We start from the raw sequence: 16,703 nt of genomic DNA on the forward strand, positions 1-16,703 counted from the left end.
TTACTGCAGGAAGAAAAACCAATACATAGTAACTTCTAATCCCAGCTGGTTTAAGGATTAGACAAATAAAGTTAATTTTATTTGAGTTTTATCTATCTTTATTACTAACCTTTCGAACTTGTCTTCGTACAAATGGAGTATGTGGAGTAAGCATGTACTAAAGAGAGGGAAAAAATACTGCATTCATTTTCATATTTACAAAAAAGTAAATTTTGATAAATTGGTAAACAAAAATCTTCTTTCAACATATAATGATTATACAGTTCGTCGATTTCAATGGATGTTGTATTTATACCTAAAACACTTAACAAATTGTACCTCACATAAAATATATGTCCAGTCTTTACTGAAATACTTTTCCTCTGCAGATGAATCCATCAATTTATGGATCTACAGAAAATGACAATTAAGTTTATAATTTAATCTTTACATGTAAAACATAATCTGATGATGTTTCACCAATTAAAGATAACTAAAGATGGATATGTTTCCAGCATTATACATAAAAGCTACTCGCTCTCACAATCTGTAATACTGTAAAAATAAATATTAACATAAAAGGATACATGGCACCTCACTTACATCTGTCAACATATAAAATACTTATATACATCTTTTCTATTTGGCACCTTTTAACACCACCAGAACAAAGCATTCACGCTTGTTCCCTTATCCCTTGTCCTTTTTACAAACTTCATAAACTTTTAAATAATTCCCAAATAGACTATGCAACAAAAGCTAGATTTTCCTGATTGACATCCTGTTCTATTAACAAAGTTTATGAGAGTATCAACACAGATGAACACAAACCATCACACCAAAAAAATCATTATCCCTGCCTAACTTTATTTGTACAAATAAACAGCATAATCTTAACTAGCCACCTTGTCTAGACCTAATTTTCTCATGGCTCACAATACTACCTCCTGTGGAACCCTCACAAAAGCTTCATCAAATGTGCAAAGATTCTTTTACTTTTCCAAGTACTTTTCCCGCAACTGTCTGCATAATAATATAATGTTTTTAGTGCTACGCTATGGATTAAAGAAACCCGCGCCTACACAAAGATCTTTCCCTAAACAATATTACTCTTTTAATAACTGTTCATAACTAGATCAACTAACTTTAATCTAACTATAAGTTCCTAATAAAAATGATATGTCAAATAATAATTTTAAGCAAAAAGATGACATGAAAGAAAAAGAAAATAACTAGACTGAATATAATTTGCAAAAAAGCAATACATAATGCCACTCTTTCCACACTTCATTACAGGTGAGAAAATAAAATAAAATAAATTACCTGATAAGGGACTCTAAGAATCATTTCGGTCACTAATTGTGGAAATGCTTCAAACAGATCTAATGCATGACTCTAAAAGATGGAAAATATATATTATAGTGATATTGAATGTGGCTTTGAAGTGAATTTTGGTATTAATAACAATTAAAGAGATTTTTGTAACAACTGGCAAGACAATGTGAAATTTTGCAGAAAAAAAACATGCAGCAGCTGTAATCTCTGAAACTAATCTCACCTTAACATACTGCTCCATAAAAAATGGCATCATATCTGGCGTTGGAAATGATGGTTTTATTTTTAACAAATGTAGTGACTCGGGAGTGCTGGTTGGCTCATTCTAAAAATTTTACAATGTTTATTGAGAAATTTCAACATCGTTGTCAGTAGACTTTTTCTTAAAGTTTTTTACAATCTATAACTCTATAACTCAATTGTCGCAGTTGAAAAAAATGTCACTGAAAAGGTTTGACCAACTTTACATTACCAATACCAAGATAACTTCCGAAACCTGTAGCACAAAATTAGAGACAAGATTCCCCCCCCCCCCCTCCTCCCTCCTCTCTCACAAAAAATAAAACATAAATACAGAAAACATTTACCTCCAATGTTTTTACATTTTGCCAATACAGATGCAGACTTTTTAAAAGATGTAAACAATGATCAATCAAACCAAACTCACACAACAACTGAGCAACATGAGCATCAAATGATTTTACCTACGTTATACAAAATTTTCTCGCAAATATAATTACTGAAATTAATTACATTGCTAGAATAAGTGATATAACTCTTCTAAATTTTTTCAAACCATAATCTTAAAAATATATTGTTATAAATTTCACGTTTTTTTTTTTAGAAAAGGAGAACCTAAATACAACTCAATCAAATACATATATTGGTGGTGTCTTGTACATGATTAAACAAACTAAACTATCAAACAGCAAAATAAAACAAATCAATGAAAATACTGATAAGATTAACCACTTTAAGATATCACCCGTATCTTAAAGTGGTGCCTTATTGGCAGTAAAAGTACCACAAATAAGGCACCACAGGATAATACAGATAATATTGTAGACTGTCCACTACACTCACCCTAGTCTCTTGATTCAAAATCAAGGACATGCAAAAATTTACCTCGCCTAGCTTATTCTCTTCTGTTCCAGATGTCTGCTTGTTGGCACTACAGCGAGACATTAGAACACTTAAAAATCTCATCAAAACCAGCTTCACTTCACTTTTAGCATTTCGTTCAGCAACATTTTTGTGATCCTAAAACAATGTATCATATCTACATTTCAGTATTTCACAATAACAAAAACAATAAAATAAGCTAATAATTTGACACCTTACAACCAATAACATTCTACCTCACATACCTGTCTCTGAATTTCAAGAGGTTGTACACATGCTGCCACAACACCTCGCAAAACCTCTTTGTCCTCTGTTGAATCGGTAAGATTCAAGCAAAGTGTCAACAACACCTAATGCATAAAAACTTCAGTGTAACACTTTTCAGCACTCAGCATAAAACATTTAAAAATTGACTAATAAATAATAAACTGATGTTTTAAGGAAGAGATTTGCAATAATGTTGCAAATTGAAATAACAGGACGAAATATTTGCATTTCGTTTTTCAAACCTCTACTTTTTTTATTAGCGTATTACAGCCTTTCTTGAGGATAAAATAACTATGCATACCTGTAGGAGAGGAATAGCTTGTAAACCATCCAACTCTAGTAGATCAACTATTTTGTCTTTAAACATTTCAAGCAAACGACCCCACAATATTGTAAACGATTTATCTTGTTTATCTGTTGAATTGATTAGCTGCGATGTTTCAATAAAACGTGGTGATTCTGAAAAAGATTCTTGACCAACATCTGATAGCTCAGCATCCCCTTCATCCACTTCATCAGGCTGTATTTCTTGTGGTTCATCTAAAATAACAGATTGTACAGTATTATTCCAAAAGGTACAAGTTAATTAATAATTATGAAATACTGGACTACAACTGGATAAAAATAGTAAAAAAAATCATTTGATATGCCTGAACAATGTGTGTCTACCTTGATCTGTAGTAAACTCATCCTCAAGTTCTTCTTCAAACTCTTCTTCATCATCACCTTCTTCCTCCGCTTCTTCTCCTGAAACTAATGGCATTTGTTCTAATTCATGCTCAGTATCGCCAACATTTTCACCATTTTGGTTTTGTAAACTAAGAGCCAATGCAATCTCCATCATAGCATTATCATCTAAAAGTAAGAACTCTTTTTTCAGGGTTTGTTTTTTATTTACTAGTAATTTTCAGTGCTAAAAATTGTAACATGTATTGCTAAGTGTTTGTCAAACAGAATTAAAATTACGCATTTAGGATAAAAGAAAATAATTGGATAATGTGTGGAGGCTTGATAATTCTCAGGACATACCAGAAGATCTTATTTATACAAAATTATTCGGAGCAGACTATTTTAATTAACAGTGGATGTTAACCAAGTTATTTTAGCAGAAAAGAATGGAGCAAGATAATAATAATGATGCGGATTATATCCTTGTTTGTACTAACTTTTTATCAGTTACTAAAAATCCTTTATTCATTTTGTGACTTTTCCTAATTTCTGGTTTGATTTTATTAAAAATACAATAATACTTTTTATCTATCTCTTCACAAAATTCTGGTCATTAGAGGTCAAGGTCTATAGGTCAAGTAAGAGAATTTTTAAAATACTAGTTTTGTTAAGAAATTTGTGTCATTGTTTAAAACTTACGTTAATGAATAACCTATGAATGTTTCTTCTAAATTAATTTTAAGAATAGGATAAATAGGAATTCGCATCACCACTAGTATTTAAGTACAAAAAGAAGAGAAATAACAAATAATAAATACCATCTAACAACATCTGTAAATTCTCGTTATTTACAATGTCACTTTCCTCGATTACAATGCCATCGTCATCCTCTTCCTCGTCCCCAATGTTGTCATTGTTTGCATCTTCAATAACAGCTACATGCTGCTGCTCAACTTGCTCTTCAGGTGAAGTTTCAGGAACAGGTGTAGTGGCTTGTTCTTCTTCCTAAGAAAACGAAAAAAATTACTCAATGAAAAAAAAAAGTGTAGATTGACAGTATGATCTAAAAATTAATGGTAGGATGAGTAGATTAATGGTAGGGTATTGTTTGAAAAAAGATGTTAATTGCTGTTCTATTTCATGAATCTGTTTCCTATAATACAAATGTTATTGTGTGTAGAAATTTATTATCAATTCTCACTATATTCCTAAATTGTTATAAAATATAGTGCAACCAACAAATATTTCAGCTGTAAAGAGGACTTACCTTAAAGGGTCAAATAAGCCTTAAGTGACAAACTCATTGCAAGAAAGACAGTAGATGTTCTGCATTTAAAAATTTCACCAGTACAAACCTTGTTATCCTTCTTCTCTTCTTTAGTTATGGCACTTGGTTTTTCATCTAGCTTTGTCACTTTCTGTCTTGATTGAAGGGCATTGATTAATCCTTGTTTTGCAGCAAAGCTTACACATTGATCCTGTACAATTATACACAATGTAAAAATAACCAACTGTAATTTAAAAACCAAGAGTAAAGAAATGCTTTAGGATAGTTTCTTAGAAAATATTTCAATTTTTTTATCAACCAATAAAAAGTTTATAACAAATATGTTACAACGATTTATATCTATCTGCTCATCATGTTAACTCGCATACTTGTTATAAAATTCAAATCAATCGTGAACTAAAGATTATTTTTTGACATAAACATTTTTTAGTTAATTGCAACCAATGTGTTTCCCTTCATAATATCTTCAATTTTTAATATTATTCCAAAAACGTTTTCAATTAGAAAATACCTTTACAACAAGCAGACCAATAATAAATTTAGCCATGCTGTTGATTTGCTCTGAATTTCCCAACATAACGGCAAACAATATTTCGACAACCATCTCCACAAGATGACTAAGTTGTGTCATATCTACACATTTTTAAATACAAAAAGTAAGCAAAAAGAAAAATACAGCAAAATTTATAAAAGCATGCAGTATGACAAGGATATTTAGTTAGTAGAATATGAATGTAAAACAAAAGGGCAGATTTACCTCTTTTAGCTATAACTGAATTTGATTCTGCAGTGAATGCTGCATGAAGTGTCCAAAATGTTTCAATTAATTTCTCTGCAAATACAGGAAGCGAATAAGCATCTAAAAGAAAATAAGTTATAATTTAAGAATGAATTATGCCCACTATATTTTAGGTAAACATTCTAATCGAAATGGAATATTCTGGATGCTTCCTTCTTTATATAACTTTAACACAAAAGCTTATGGAGTTGAGAACAGGATAATGGAAAAAAAAAAAATTTATCAAACCTTCCACAAATTTCACAAAATTCTCTGGTCGATCATTACCAACTGATTGTGCAATATTTAGCACCAATGCAAACATTTCAATATCAATGACTTGTTGGTTTGCTTTAGCTTCATTGCTTGCATTTTGGAAAAGATTCAACATATATGAAATCCGTATCTCATCCTAAAATGAGATTTAATTGCTTTGATAAAATATAACTTTCAATCCCAATAACCTACCTGAATTTAAATCTGATTTGACACATGGAGATATCAATAAAATGAAAGAAAGAGAAGTTTATATGGTAAAATAAAAAATTGTGTCTGGTTTCCATATTCAATTCCCAAGTGAACAGACAGAGAAAATAAGGAAATGATCCAAGTAATTCCGAGTATTTTTTTAAAAAGGGTAAGCATGCTACCTTTACCTGATCAATCATCAGGTTTCACAGTATTTTTTTTAAATTTAAAAGCCTTTCACTCCAAAATATGAAAAGTTATTGTACTAAAAGCTAAATCACAAAGGTGAATGTTACACAACATGTTTCTAAGCAAGTAAGGCAGCCCAATGAAAACATAAAATACAGACCTTTTTGTAGTAAAATTTGGTATCCTCAGCATATAAATGACGTAAAAGCTGAAGCATTTGGTAGCTAACAATGGTGGGCTGTCCACAAAACTGTGGCTCTGTTGTCAATAAGTTAGCGGATACCGATAACAATGATGAGAATATAATAGGGTTGTCTTTTAACTCAAGCACAGGTAAACACCTGTTGATTGCAGACAGCAAGGATGTAAGCAATCTAAACATAAGTACAAGCAGGACTATGTCTACTCTTTTTGTACAGGCAAACCCTTGAATGAATACCACACAAGATAAAAAAAAGTAAGTATATAAGTCAAAAAAAAAAGTATTCATACATCCTTATGCTAACAAATATAATTTTGTACGCAAACAAGTAAGTGTATACATTCTGTACCAAGCTGTGGAACTCAAATTAACCTTAATAACAGCAAACCACAAATTCTCTTTAACAGCACTAAATATTTCATGACTGTATAATTGGCTAAAATAATATTGATTAAACCACCTACATTTCAGAATAAGAGCATGGTCTTTTTTGTTCCACATTTACGACTGTTGCACTTGAACTAGTGGTTTCTGGTACACTAGATGGTGCTTCACCAACTTCGTCAGGAAATCCAAAAGCCTCTTTTGATTTTGTGTAAATTTTAACTGAATCAACAATACTCAGGCCGTAAGGGTCTGACGATGGTCCAACTAAAAATTAATTTTTAGTTAATAAACAACAACAATCCTAACTATTTCAGCTCATAAAAAAATGATATAAATTAAAAGAAAACTGACATTGTTTTAGTGCTCACAAAAAATAGAATTAAACTAGTCGGTGGCATATGGAAAAATCCACGGGTTCGCCGTCTTTTTTATATCGCATTGTGTGTGTCTCGCTAATTGTGGTACCATTTTGCGTGACTAACAAATTATACTGGTATTATAATATAGATGAAGTGTCTTTGGTGTGATTAGTTTTGAATGCTTGTAACTTCAAGGTCCAAGACTCAGAAAAACATGTTTAATAATTTTAAACATGTTTACAGAAAAGTTATCAACCTTTCAGAAAATAAATATTTTCATATACGGTGAATTATCGATTACATCTCCTCTGACTCAGTCCTTAAAAAACCCTAAATGCACCCCTTGACCAATTCTTGCTTTATCAATCTTTTTTGCATCCCTTTAAAGTTTGAGTCCCCAGTAAATTGTTTTTTCTAAATTTGGAAATTTTTGTATTTTTAAATTTTATCATTGGTAATAGGTGTTTAATGTGTCCTCAAGGCTAACTTTATTTGTGCCATATATTCTCAGCTTGGTCCAAAAATACTCACAGGTTACTGTTAGTTTATTTTTCTCAGACATTAAGATTGATTCTTCACGTGTAAATGGGATATCAAACCAACGATTCTTTGCCATTCTCATATGTACAAGACGTCCTAGAAACTCCACATACTGAGGGGATCGTTCCATTGATTGAACACCAACTTGAATTCTCATGCCTACCATAACATTTGATGTTGATGTGAGCACGATTTCGAGTTTAAATCCTGATGGCTATAAAAAAATAAAGTGCAAGACGATGTCTTGTTTGACAATAATGATGTGCAGATGTTGAAAATTTGTACAGGCCTGCTAAGACCTTTCTACATAATCATATAACATAAAAACATTTCTAGTAAGCACCCTAGGTGTTTTTATTTTACTCTGGGCTATTTTCAGATGGGTGATCAAAAACCAGTTGAGCAGCAACAAGAAAAATTTTGAAACACAGAAAAATTTGCACATTTTCTTAAAGCAAGGTGAAATTTCCAAAAAACATTCTCTGCACTTATAAAAAGTTAAAAACAACCAATGTAATGAAGACTTAAAGAAAAGTGTGGCAACCCTCATCTGTATTATGTTTGTGTCTGTGATCCAACCATGATGGCAGCCAGTAGCGAAGGGTCAATTCCTGTGGATTTTCCCACAGTTAAATTTCCATGGATTTTTCAACAGGGCTAGGATTAGTACTTTTCAAAGCTCGTGATTCCAAAAAATTAAAGTATAAACTTTTACTTACCTTTGTGTTGGCTATGTACATACCAGCAGCATTTAATCGCGTTTTTACTTGGTTTGTATTATATACATGTAACACATCCACCCCACCAAATTCAACATCGTTTGTTGGATGGCAGTGCTCAAAAAAATCTATTGGGAACTTCGTACTGCTGTTTCTTTTAGTAACTTTACCATGTTGCTTTGCAGCTGTTTCTTTCTTCTGCACGATTTCTGTGGTTAACCTAGGTCTAAATTATTTAAAGCAAAGTATAATAGCTTGTTCAAACCAGACTGTGAATTGGCCTTGGGAGGGGAGAAGATGAGGAAGGGTTATTTATACTACCCCATTGTTCTTTGCTAAAAGCTTTTCCAGAGATTTCTGGACTTTTACTTTTTATCTATTACAGGGATATTTTTGTCACTGAATCTAATGTGTGAATTTTTAACAAAAAAAAAAACCTTGACCCAATTTAATCTACAGTGTAATCCAACCTAAAATATGTTGCATTCAATGGTTTTGTATGAAAAACAAAAGAAATTTAGTTGAAATTAGCCATAGACAAATCACGCAGAAGATAAAGAAAATAAGAAAATTATTATCTTTGAGGTTAAATGAAAAAACTTACTTGATAGGAAAGTAGGTTGACTGTTGTGCAAATTGTACTTGGTCCTGTTTTGTATTGTAAATACGCAAGCTGCCATCATCTAACAACACAATAAGTGTTGTTCGATAGTTCACAGTGTTAGGTTTGGCTTCTATTGAAGAATGGTGACAGCAAACAGCACTTTGAACTTTAGAAGATTTAGACGGGCTTTTGATTTCTTGCATCTAAAAAAGATGCATTATAACAACATGAAATATCTCATGAGAGTATCAGGCAGTCGATAGTTGGAGTACTTACAATGTCAGTTCTTATATATTGACCATTTTATGTTGACAAATACCAGGAGAAGTAACAGTAGTTTAGATATAATAAAAGTAATCGAGGTAAAAAAACTAAAATAAAGACTTTCATATCAAGGAAACATGAAAATTTCCTTATTTTGCCTGATGTTTATTTCACTTACTTTTACTAACCAAGTGGAAACCGTGTTGCAAACTTACAAGTATTTTATCAGTTTTAATAGCCAGCACCACAACATTGCCAGAGTTCTGATGAATACAATGTATCAATCCAAGTTGACCAGGCACCTCACACCATTGAATTAACGGTGAAGAAGATGTGATTGATGTTTTGATAGCAAATATCTTTGTGAATGTTGACACAGTTTTGTCAAGAACGCCAGCAAATGTTTTTCCTGTTGTCAAAGAAAGAACAGAATAATTAGGATAAAAGTGAATATTTCTGCTAGGTGCCAAATGTTTACAAATGTTTACAAAAAGATTCTAAGTAGGGGAGTTTTTAATAAAAAAATATAAACCATGTAGATAAAAAGTATCCTGTCTATCAATCCAAACGATGATAAATGTAGCTCATCTACAAGATGAAAAAGATCTTCTTTAAATCAATTAAAAAATCATTTAAAATCATTTCTCTTATGTACTATATACTACAACAGTTTATGATGGCATATAAATCATAAAATTATTTATCAGTTAGTTTATTAGTTAGTAATTACTAAACTAGTATCTTGCTTTTAGCTTTAATAACATTTTAATAACACGTTTCTTTATTAACAAAGGAATAAAAAACATTCCTACCTTTATTGTAACTAAAGAACATCAGTTTCATAAGGTGGGAATAATACACCGATACACCACCACCATTAACTAACTCTTGTCCAGAATCTTCTAAATCTGGATGATTCACTGCAACAACATTCATCATGTAAAAGGGACCTGAGCTACTTGCCTCGTTCAAAACCTCTGTGTAAATGTATCCTTGTGATGACATAATAGATATAATCACGTTAGTATCTGTTTGAATAAAGGTAGCGTCTCGAGCCTTGCCACTGGGGAGCACAAAATGATGTGTTGGTTCTTTTTCACTAACTGACAAGTCATACACCTGTGGAATAAAGAACATTATTTTAGCAAAACCATCATAATATACATTTTAACAATAAAACACATGTGTATCAATACAACATTTTAGTAGAACTGTTTTATTTAAAAAATCAGGAATTATTTTAAATAAAATAAATACATTCCATAGTGCATCTATGGTACACTACAACAATGAGCATGAAAGAAAAATTTAATTTTTAAAGTTATGGTAAAGGTAAGTTAATTTTTAAAAATAGAAACCTTATTTACTACATGATATTATATACTGTTTATTCTGGTTATTTTGAAATTACTTAAAAAACCATGGAGGTATAAAAGCGAAGAAGATACAATTAACAAAGCTTGCATTAAGATTCTAATTAAATCATCTTTAGAGTAACTCCAACATTCGCTACAGTCTTTTTCAAGAAAGGCGTGCGATCGCACGCACACGCCTTGGCACACGCCTAAATCGTTTCAGGCGTGTTATTAATCGCACGCCTAAAAAATAAATATTGAGTTTTCAAAATCAACCTATAAAATCCATTTTGTAGCGTGAGATGCCAGCCCTCGAAATAATTTTAGAGACTTGTTAGACAAAAGATTTCCGTCTTGGTCAGACACTTTCAGATCTCAGAAATTATTGAATAGTCCTGGTCCTTTTAATCCACGAGCAAGCCTATTCATAGCCAACCTGACCATCCTAGCTAATTCACCGACTCCTGATTTAGTTAAAAGAACTACGTACATAAATCTCTTTTGCCTGGCCCCCTCGTCATTGGTGACCAGGTCTTACACAAGAAATCCAGCCATGCGGTTGCAGAGGTGAACGCGGGAGCACGGATGAAGCTAGTCTGCAAAACTGCACTTACATGTGGAATAGACATTTTATCATGGATTTAATTGTAGATAAATTCTTCATTTGACAAAACAATTGGAAACCACAGCTGGTCCCAATTTAATGGATTTTTTCTTTAGGCCTGTAAAAACTGAACATTCTGAATGAATTTTGAAGTTTTATTTAAGCCACATGGATAAAGACTGTTTTAATTTAAAAACAAAACATATTTTTGCCTATTTGATTGTGATGACCTGAAAAATAAACAATAAATATAAAAATGACAGTATAGTCATGGATACTTTTTCGGACATGTCGAAAAGGAAGTTAAGATTGAGAGTCGCTATAACAGTAGACGCTCGATCATCGTGTTTAAGGTTCACGATTTAAAATGTCCCCCACTTTTCTACCGCAAAATGAATGCGCAACAAAAATAACCTCGAAGCCCGTATGGCATGCGCAACATTCTTTGCACATGCGTTTTACATCGTATGCGTTACCTGATTACATGTGCGAATCATCGCACACCTACTCAAATATTCCTGAAAAAGACTGTCGTTAAGTCGTGCGGCCTTCTTATTCCCCTTGGATTTGACAACTCAAATGAAGCCATAATACCTCCCTTGAGTTGTACCATGGATATCTTGGGCAAACGCTAAGTCGTACCTTATTAGTAAAAAAACCTAATGTAACTTGGACATTCTAAAAACCATATGTCAAATGATTCGAATTCATTTGAAATCACACAATTTCCTGAGAGCATCCATTTTTTTAATTTTAACATGGTTTTTACGCAGTGGAGATCTTCAGTGAAGTCGTACTTTTCAAAAAAGTCCGAGTTATTAAGACTTCGGTCTATCTCAGACATTGTCAAGTCAGAAGAATTACTTTTCCTAAGGCACAATGAATGATTAGAAAAATGCTTTTTAAAATCCCTCGATGCTTGCATAGTTCATAGGCTTTTATTCTTAACATATTTTTAAGCAAAATATCTGTTAAAAACAACTATAAATATTTTTATTCGCTGAATAATTATTTTGTTTCATTTCCATATGATTAATAAAGTTTTGTTTATTTGAAAACTTGTCACAAAGAAAGCATGTGAAAAGAGATGATTTTTAGAAATGTATCCAAAATTACCGGGTATTACTAGCCTTGGTAAAATGTTTAATGTCAACATAGAGTGAAGGATTTCAAAGTTTTCACATTTGTATTTATTATAATGTTTTTAAATCTAGCGATATAATCTATGAGCTTTGTTCCTTTTAAACAGTCTGTACAACTGTGACTCCTTGCATATTTTAAATTGATTGACAGAAGGTCCAAATTGGCCAATCACAATTCGCATTTAAACAATCAAACTAACTTCCTGCGGGCAAATATAAAGCTGAGTTCATTTCTTTGAATGTGGCACCTATTTACGTATCATGCATGATTTTAATAGCTCTAGAGAAAATTTATCTCCTTGTTTTTTATGCCTCCATAAAAACACATTACATTTGTCTTGTAAATTATTTTCTCTCTCTGAAGTTTCAGAAAAAGAAAAGTTGAATTAAATATTTTCATTTCAGAAGCAAATAAAATTTCTTTTTTATAAGACTAACATCACACACTAATAACCAATTTACCTTTACAAAATCAGCTGTTAATAGTGCCAGTTGTGTTTGAGAGCCTGGAACCCAAATTGGTTTGATTATAAAATTTCCAGTATCAAGTTTAGAAGAAAGTGCCAGATGATTTAAACTAGATCCAGAATGGCCAAGGATCAAGATATGACAATCCTTCAGTCCTGTGACTGCCAGAAAATCATCATTCATTGGATTGCTAGCCATATGCAATACAGTAAATGGCATTATGGTGGATGATAGACGATTTAGAGTCATCTTTTTTTGGTTAACTTCTGGTTGCTTAAGTAACCCGGATAATTGTAGAATTGTGACCTGAAGAAAGAAGCATTGACTAATTAGCTTGTAAGAAACAAATAAATCAAACACATAATTTACATAATAATTACAAAAAATACAAAAATCCTAAATGGCAGATGATAACAATAAAATAAACAAATTTTTAAATTCGATTTTCTATTACGAAACATATAAACAAATATGGAATATTGTTAATCTATCCTTTCGTTAAATTTTGTCAGGCAGCCTTGTTTGCCTGTTCTTTAGACTTAAGCATAGAATTTTTAATTTAACTGTACAAGGATTCACTAGTTTAAATTTATTACGCATTTTAAGCTTAAGAATGTTCAAATATTAAACTAACTTTTCCCTTCTCGTGTGCAACTGCTAGGTGTTGTCGTCTGCCACGGGGTGATGCAATTAAACACATGGCTTTGTGATGGACAGCATGAGCCAACATTAATTGACGTAATGTCTGGCCTTGATCACCACCATAATTTAGTTTAATATTCTCAAATGCTCCTTCTTGAGAACCAGATACGGCACTCTATAACACAAAACATATTTTTGGTTCAAAAGGACATTTTAAGAGACTAAAAACCTCTGCTCTCCATCCGCATACAATATAAAACTAAATTATATTATAAATAAAAAACCCGCTAAATTATGATGTTATTATTAAGGAGCTAAGTAACATTCCCTTTGTTTAAAAAAACACTTATGTCATGATAATTATTCTGAATACTCCAACAGAGTCACTTACCATTAAGGCATCACTGATCAAACATTCTTTGTCCTGTGTGTAAAGCAACTGCATTTTGTGATTCAAATCTTCTTTCACGGTTCTACATTTTTCTTTCTGTTTTTCCACTTCACGGTTAAATGCACTATTTGCAGCTGACAGTAGTTTTAAGAGTATATCAGAGATGTAACTCTTTTTCAAAAGTTTCAGAACATCACCTTTTGCATCCTGTTTAAAACAAAACAACAATGATGTACAATAATCATGAAGTAAAAAGTACAACATAGCTTATACTTTATGTAGTTAAACTCTGCCAAAGTCCCAAAATCCCCAAAAATATCCAGTTAAATCGTCCTTTGTCTTACACATATTATAGCCTTCACTTTACACTAAATCTAAAAAAGAATAAAAAAATAAAATAATAGAAACAAAAATGTAAGAGCACCTTTAAAACTTTCCTTAGGAGGAAAATATCTTCTCCAAGGTTGTTAACAGACACTGGTTCATGTTTTGATGATTGAGCAGTCCCGCCAGATTTTTTTGAAGGTTTGCTTGTAAGTTCACCCCAAGCTGTAAATGGCGACAAATTTTTCGATGATTTATTTGACAGGTCAGATCCAGAGGACTTTTTTGCCATTGCCTGTAGAATAACAATTAGTTGATTTTAATTTGACATCATATAAATAAAGATTCAACAAGCTTAAAAATACTGAACACGATGGCTTATAGTCATCAAAGACAAATTCAAAAACTCAGGACACTGTTTCTACTTTATTATTAATACTAAATTTGATACACTTCTGGTGTTTACCTGTCTAAATTTTCATACCTTACAACTGCCATCTTCTTTAGCACCACAATCACAAAAAAAGGAACCATGCTTAGAATATGTGACATCGTGACCTTTATGACAAACCTTTGCACACACTGTACAACACCCCACACCATCACTCATCTTGCATGTGTGGCAATGATACCAGTGTTGATTCATGTAGTCTCTTTGTGTGATTGTGAATGTACAGACTTTACCTGAAGTATCATCATCCTATCGAAAAAGGTTTTTTTGGGGTAAGTTACAAACGTTTTAAAATATCATTTTTTATTACAATATCATACAGGGAAATGAAGAATTGCTTTATTTTGTTACATAATGCATTATAAGGCTCAATGGTCACAAAAAGCAATTCAAATAAGTACCTAACGGAATAAAAGTCTATCTTAAAATTTAAATAAGCTCACTAGCACTTAATTTAGTTTTTTACTTAATGAAAATGAAATCAACAGCATTCATTATGTTAAAAACAAAAAAGTCTCCCACGATTCTGTTTTAGAAACTACTAAACATTACTATAACACATTTTTTTAAAATCCCATTTCCCCTTAATATTGACCTTTTTTCCTTACGTTCCCTATAAATGTTCCCCTTAAATAAGAGTCCAATCTAAATCATTGAAAATTCAGTAAGCATCAGAGGGGTTATTGATGTATTATCATGTGTCTATTTAGTCTAGATAATACATTCTATTCACAGTTAAAAATTCTTGTTAAAACCATTGATAGACTTTGACTAACTATGTCTGCAGCAATTGATTTGATCCCACTCCCACTTACTAAAATTGTTAGAAAGAATTAAAGACAATTTCTAAGTGCACATTCTAAGCTTAGGTCTGAAGCATACTATCATTTCTAAATTTCAATGTCATCACTTAATCAGGAGTAAAACAACTGTCAAAAACCCGAAATGGTAAAATTATAACATTTGAAATTATTGTAGTGTATTTTAGTGTTAATACTTACAGATTCTTCATCATTTGTATCTTCATCTTCATGCGTGTCATTCAATACATCAGAAAAATTTGTCAGATCGAAAGCATCTTTTTCAAGCATGGTGTCTTTTAATGCACTTTGTGTTTCATTAGATAGGGTAGAAACAACCTTTGTAATATATAGAGTGATCGCATTACAGCATTCTCTGATATGATTAGAAAATGCTGTTTCGGTACTGATATGTTTTAACCAAGTATCATTGCTATAAAAAATAAAAATACAGTTTGTATATCCTCATGAATTAACGCTGCATAAAGATATTCACTTAGAAACTTTCTTGAACCACAAATTCTGATGGAAACAAAAATTTGATTCCAGAAAAGAAGTTTACCACTAAAAATTGAAAAACTTTGCTTTGGAAAAGCTGAAACAAACCTGGACTTTGAAATTAAAATAAAAGAACTGTAAAATGGGGAAATTAGAATTTAAACAGTTCCCACACATTATCAACTAAACAACATACTGTATGATGACCCATTGTAGTGCATTCTCCAGTAAATTAAGATGGCCTAGTTCACCACAAGCTGTAGCCGTTGTCACAATAACATCGAAAAAATTTGAAAACGAAAACTTCAATGTTATTGACGTTTCATCTTGGCTTGTTATTTTGTTCACAACATGTAAGCAAAAATTAAAGAGGCAAGACAACATCTTCTCCAATGACGCACTAGAAGAAAGTATTTGGTAACATGTTGACAGAATACTAATTACAATGATTTCAGGCGTGGCAAATTCCTTGTACAAAAATTATATCACTTTATAGTCTGATAAATAAAGGAAAATTTTTGAAAAATTGTCTCATGTGTTAGTGGAAAAAATTGTAGTTTATGTTGTTGTGACAGTTATCAGCATCTTTTACCAGTTGCTACGACAAAAAAACTGAAAGGCTCTAATGATTACCTGTTCTGTATTCCGAAGTTGATGAACATTCTTACTAGAGCACATCCCTCTGCTGGTGCTTTTTTCAGTAAAATTAACTTTTGAATCCAAGTAATTTGCACAGCTTCACTTTCTTTAAAGAGCTTCAACAAACATAGTTTGAGATTTTGGTCTGCGTTTTTTTCATCTAGAATATTTAAATTAACAATGCCATCCAACATTAGGAATAAATCTGCCATAAGTATT

General features: G+C 31.8%; 1 protein-coding gene across 2 annotated transcripts in view; it reads right to left on the minus strand.

Annotated features, from left to right (window-relative positions):
- LOC130612725 (E3 ubiquitin-protein ligase UBR4-like) overlaps positions 1-16,703 on the minus strand; it is a 67,686-nt gene that overhangs the window by 28,650 nt on the left and 22,333 nt on the right. For both annotated transcript variants that reach the window (XM_057434073.1, XM_057434074.1), the window contains 29 exons: positions 16,479-16,644; positions 16,042-16,245; positions 15,549-15,780; positions 14,581-14,796; positions 14,197-14,391; positions 13,773-13,979; positions 13,374-13,556; positions 12,734-13,045; positions 9,983-10,289; positions 9,386-9,579; positions 8,907-9,109; positions 8,303-8,528; positions 7,575-7,797; positions 6,762-6,948; positions 6,256-6,469; positions 5,688-5,850; positions 5,418-5,519; positions 5,172-5,293; positions 4,728-4,850; positions 4,191-4,377; positions 3,373-3,558; positions 3,005-3,243; positions 2,682-2,786; positions 2,440-2,574; positions 1,902-2,018; positions 1,538-1,639; positions 1,303-1,374; positions 319-390; positions 110-157 (listed from right to left, as the gene is read on the minus strand). In XM_057434073.1, the coding sequence (XP_057290056.1) occupies positions 110-157; positions 319-390; positions 1,303-1,374; positions 1,538-1,639; positions 1,902-2,018; positions 2,440-2,574; positions 2,682-2,786; positions 3,005-3,243; positions 3,373-3,558; positions 4,191-4,377; positions 4,728-4,850; positions 5,172-5,293; positions 5,418-5,519; positions 5,688-5,850; positions 6,256-6,469; positions 6,762-6,948; positions 7,575-7,797; positions 8,303-8,528; positions 8,907-9,109; positions 9,386-9,579; positions 9,983-10,289; positions 12,734-13,045; positions 13,374-13,556; positions 13,773-13,979; positions 14,197-14,391; positions 14,581-14,796; positions 15,549-15,780; positions 16,042-16,245; positions 16,479-16,644 (5,042 nt within the window). The remainder of the gene's footprint in view (positions 1-109; positions 158-318; positions 391-1,302; positions 1,375-1,537; positions 1,640-1,901; positions 2,019-2,439; positions 2,575-2,681; positions 2,787-3,004; positions 3,244-3,372; positions 3,559-4,190; positions 4,378-4,727; positions 4,851-5,171; positions 5,294-5,417; positions 5,520-5,687; positions 5,851-6,255; positions 6,470-6,761; positions 6,949-7,574; positions 7,798-8,302; positions 8,529-8,906; positions 9,110-9,385; positions 9,580-9,982; positions 10,290-12,733; positions 13,046-13,373; positions 13,557-13,772; positions 13,980-14,196; positions 14,392-14,580; positions 14,797-15,548; positions 15,781-16,041; positions 16,246-16,478; positions 16,645-16,703) is intronic.

The sequence above is a fragment of the Hydractinia symbiolongicarpus genome, chromosome 10, assembly GCF_029227915.1.
Source record: "Hydractinia symbiolongicarpus strain clone_291-10 chromosome 10, HSymV2.1, whole genome shotgun sequence".
Classification (NCBI taxonomy): domain Eukaryota; kingdom Metazoa; phylum Cnidaria; class Hydrozoa; order Anthoathecata; family Hydractiniidae; genus Hydractinia; species Hydractinia symbiolongicarpus.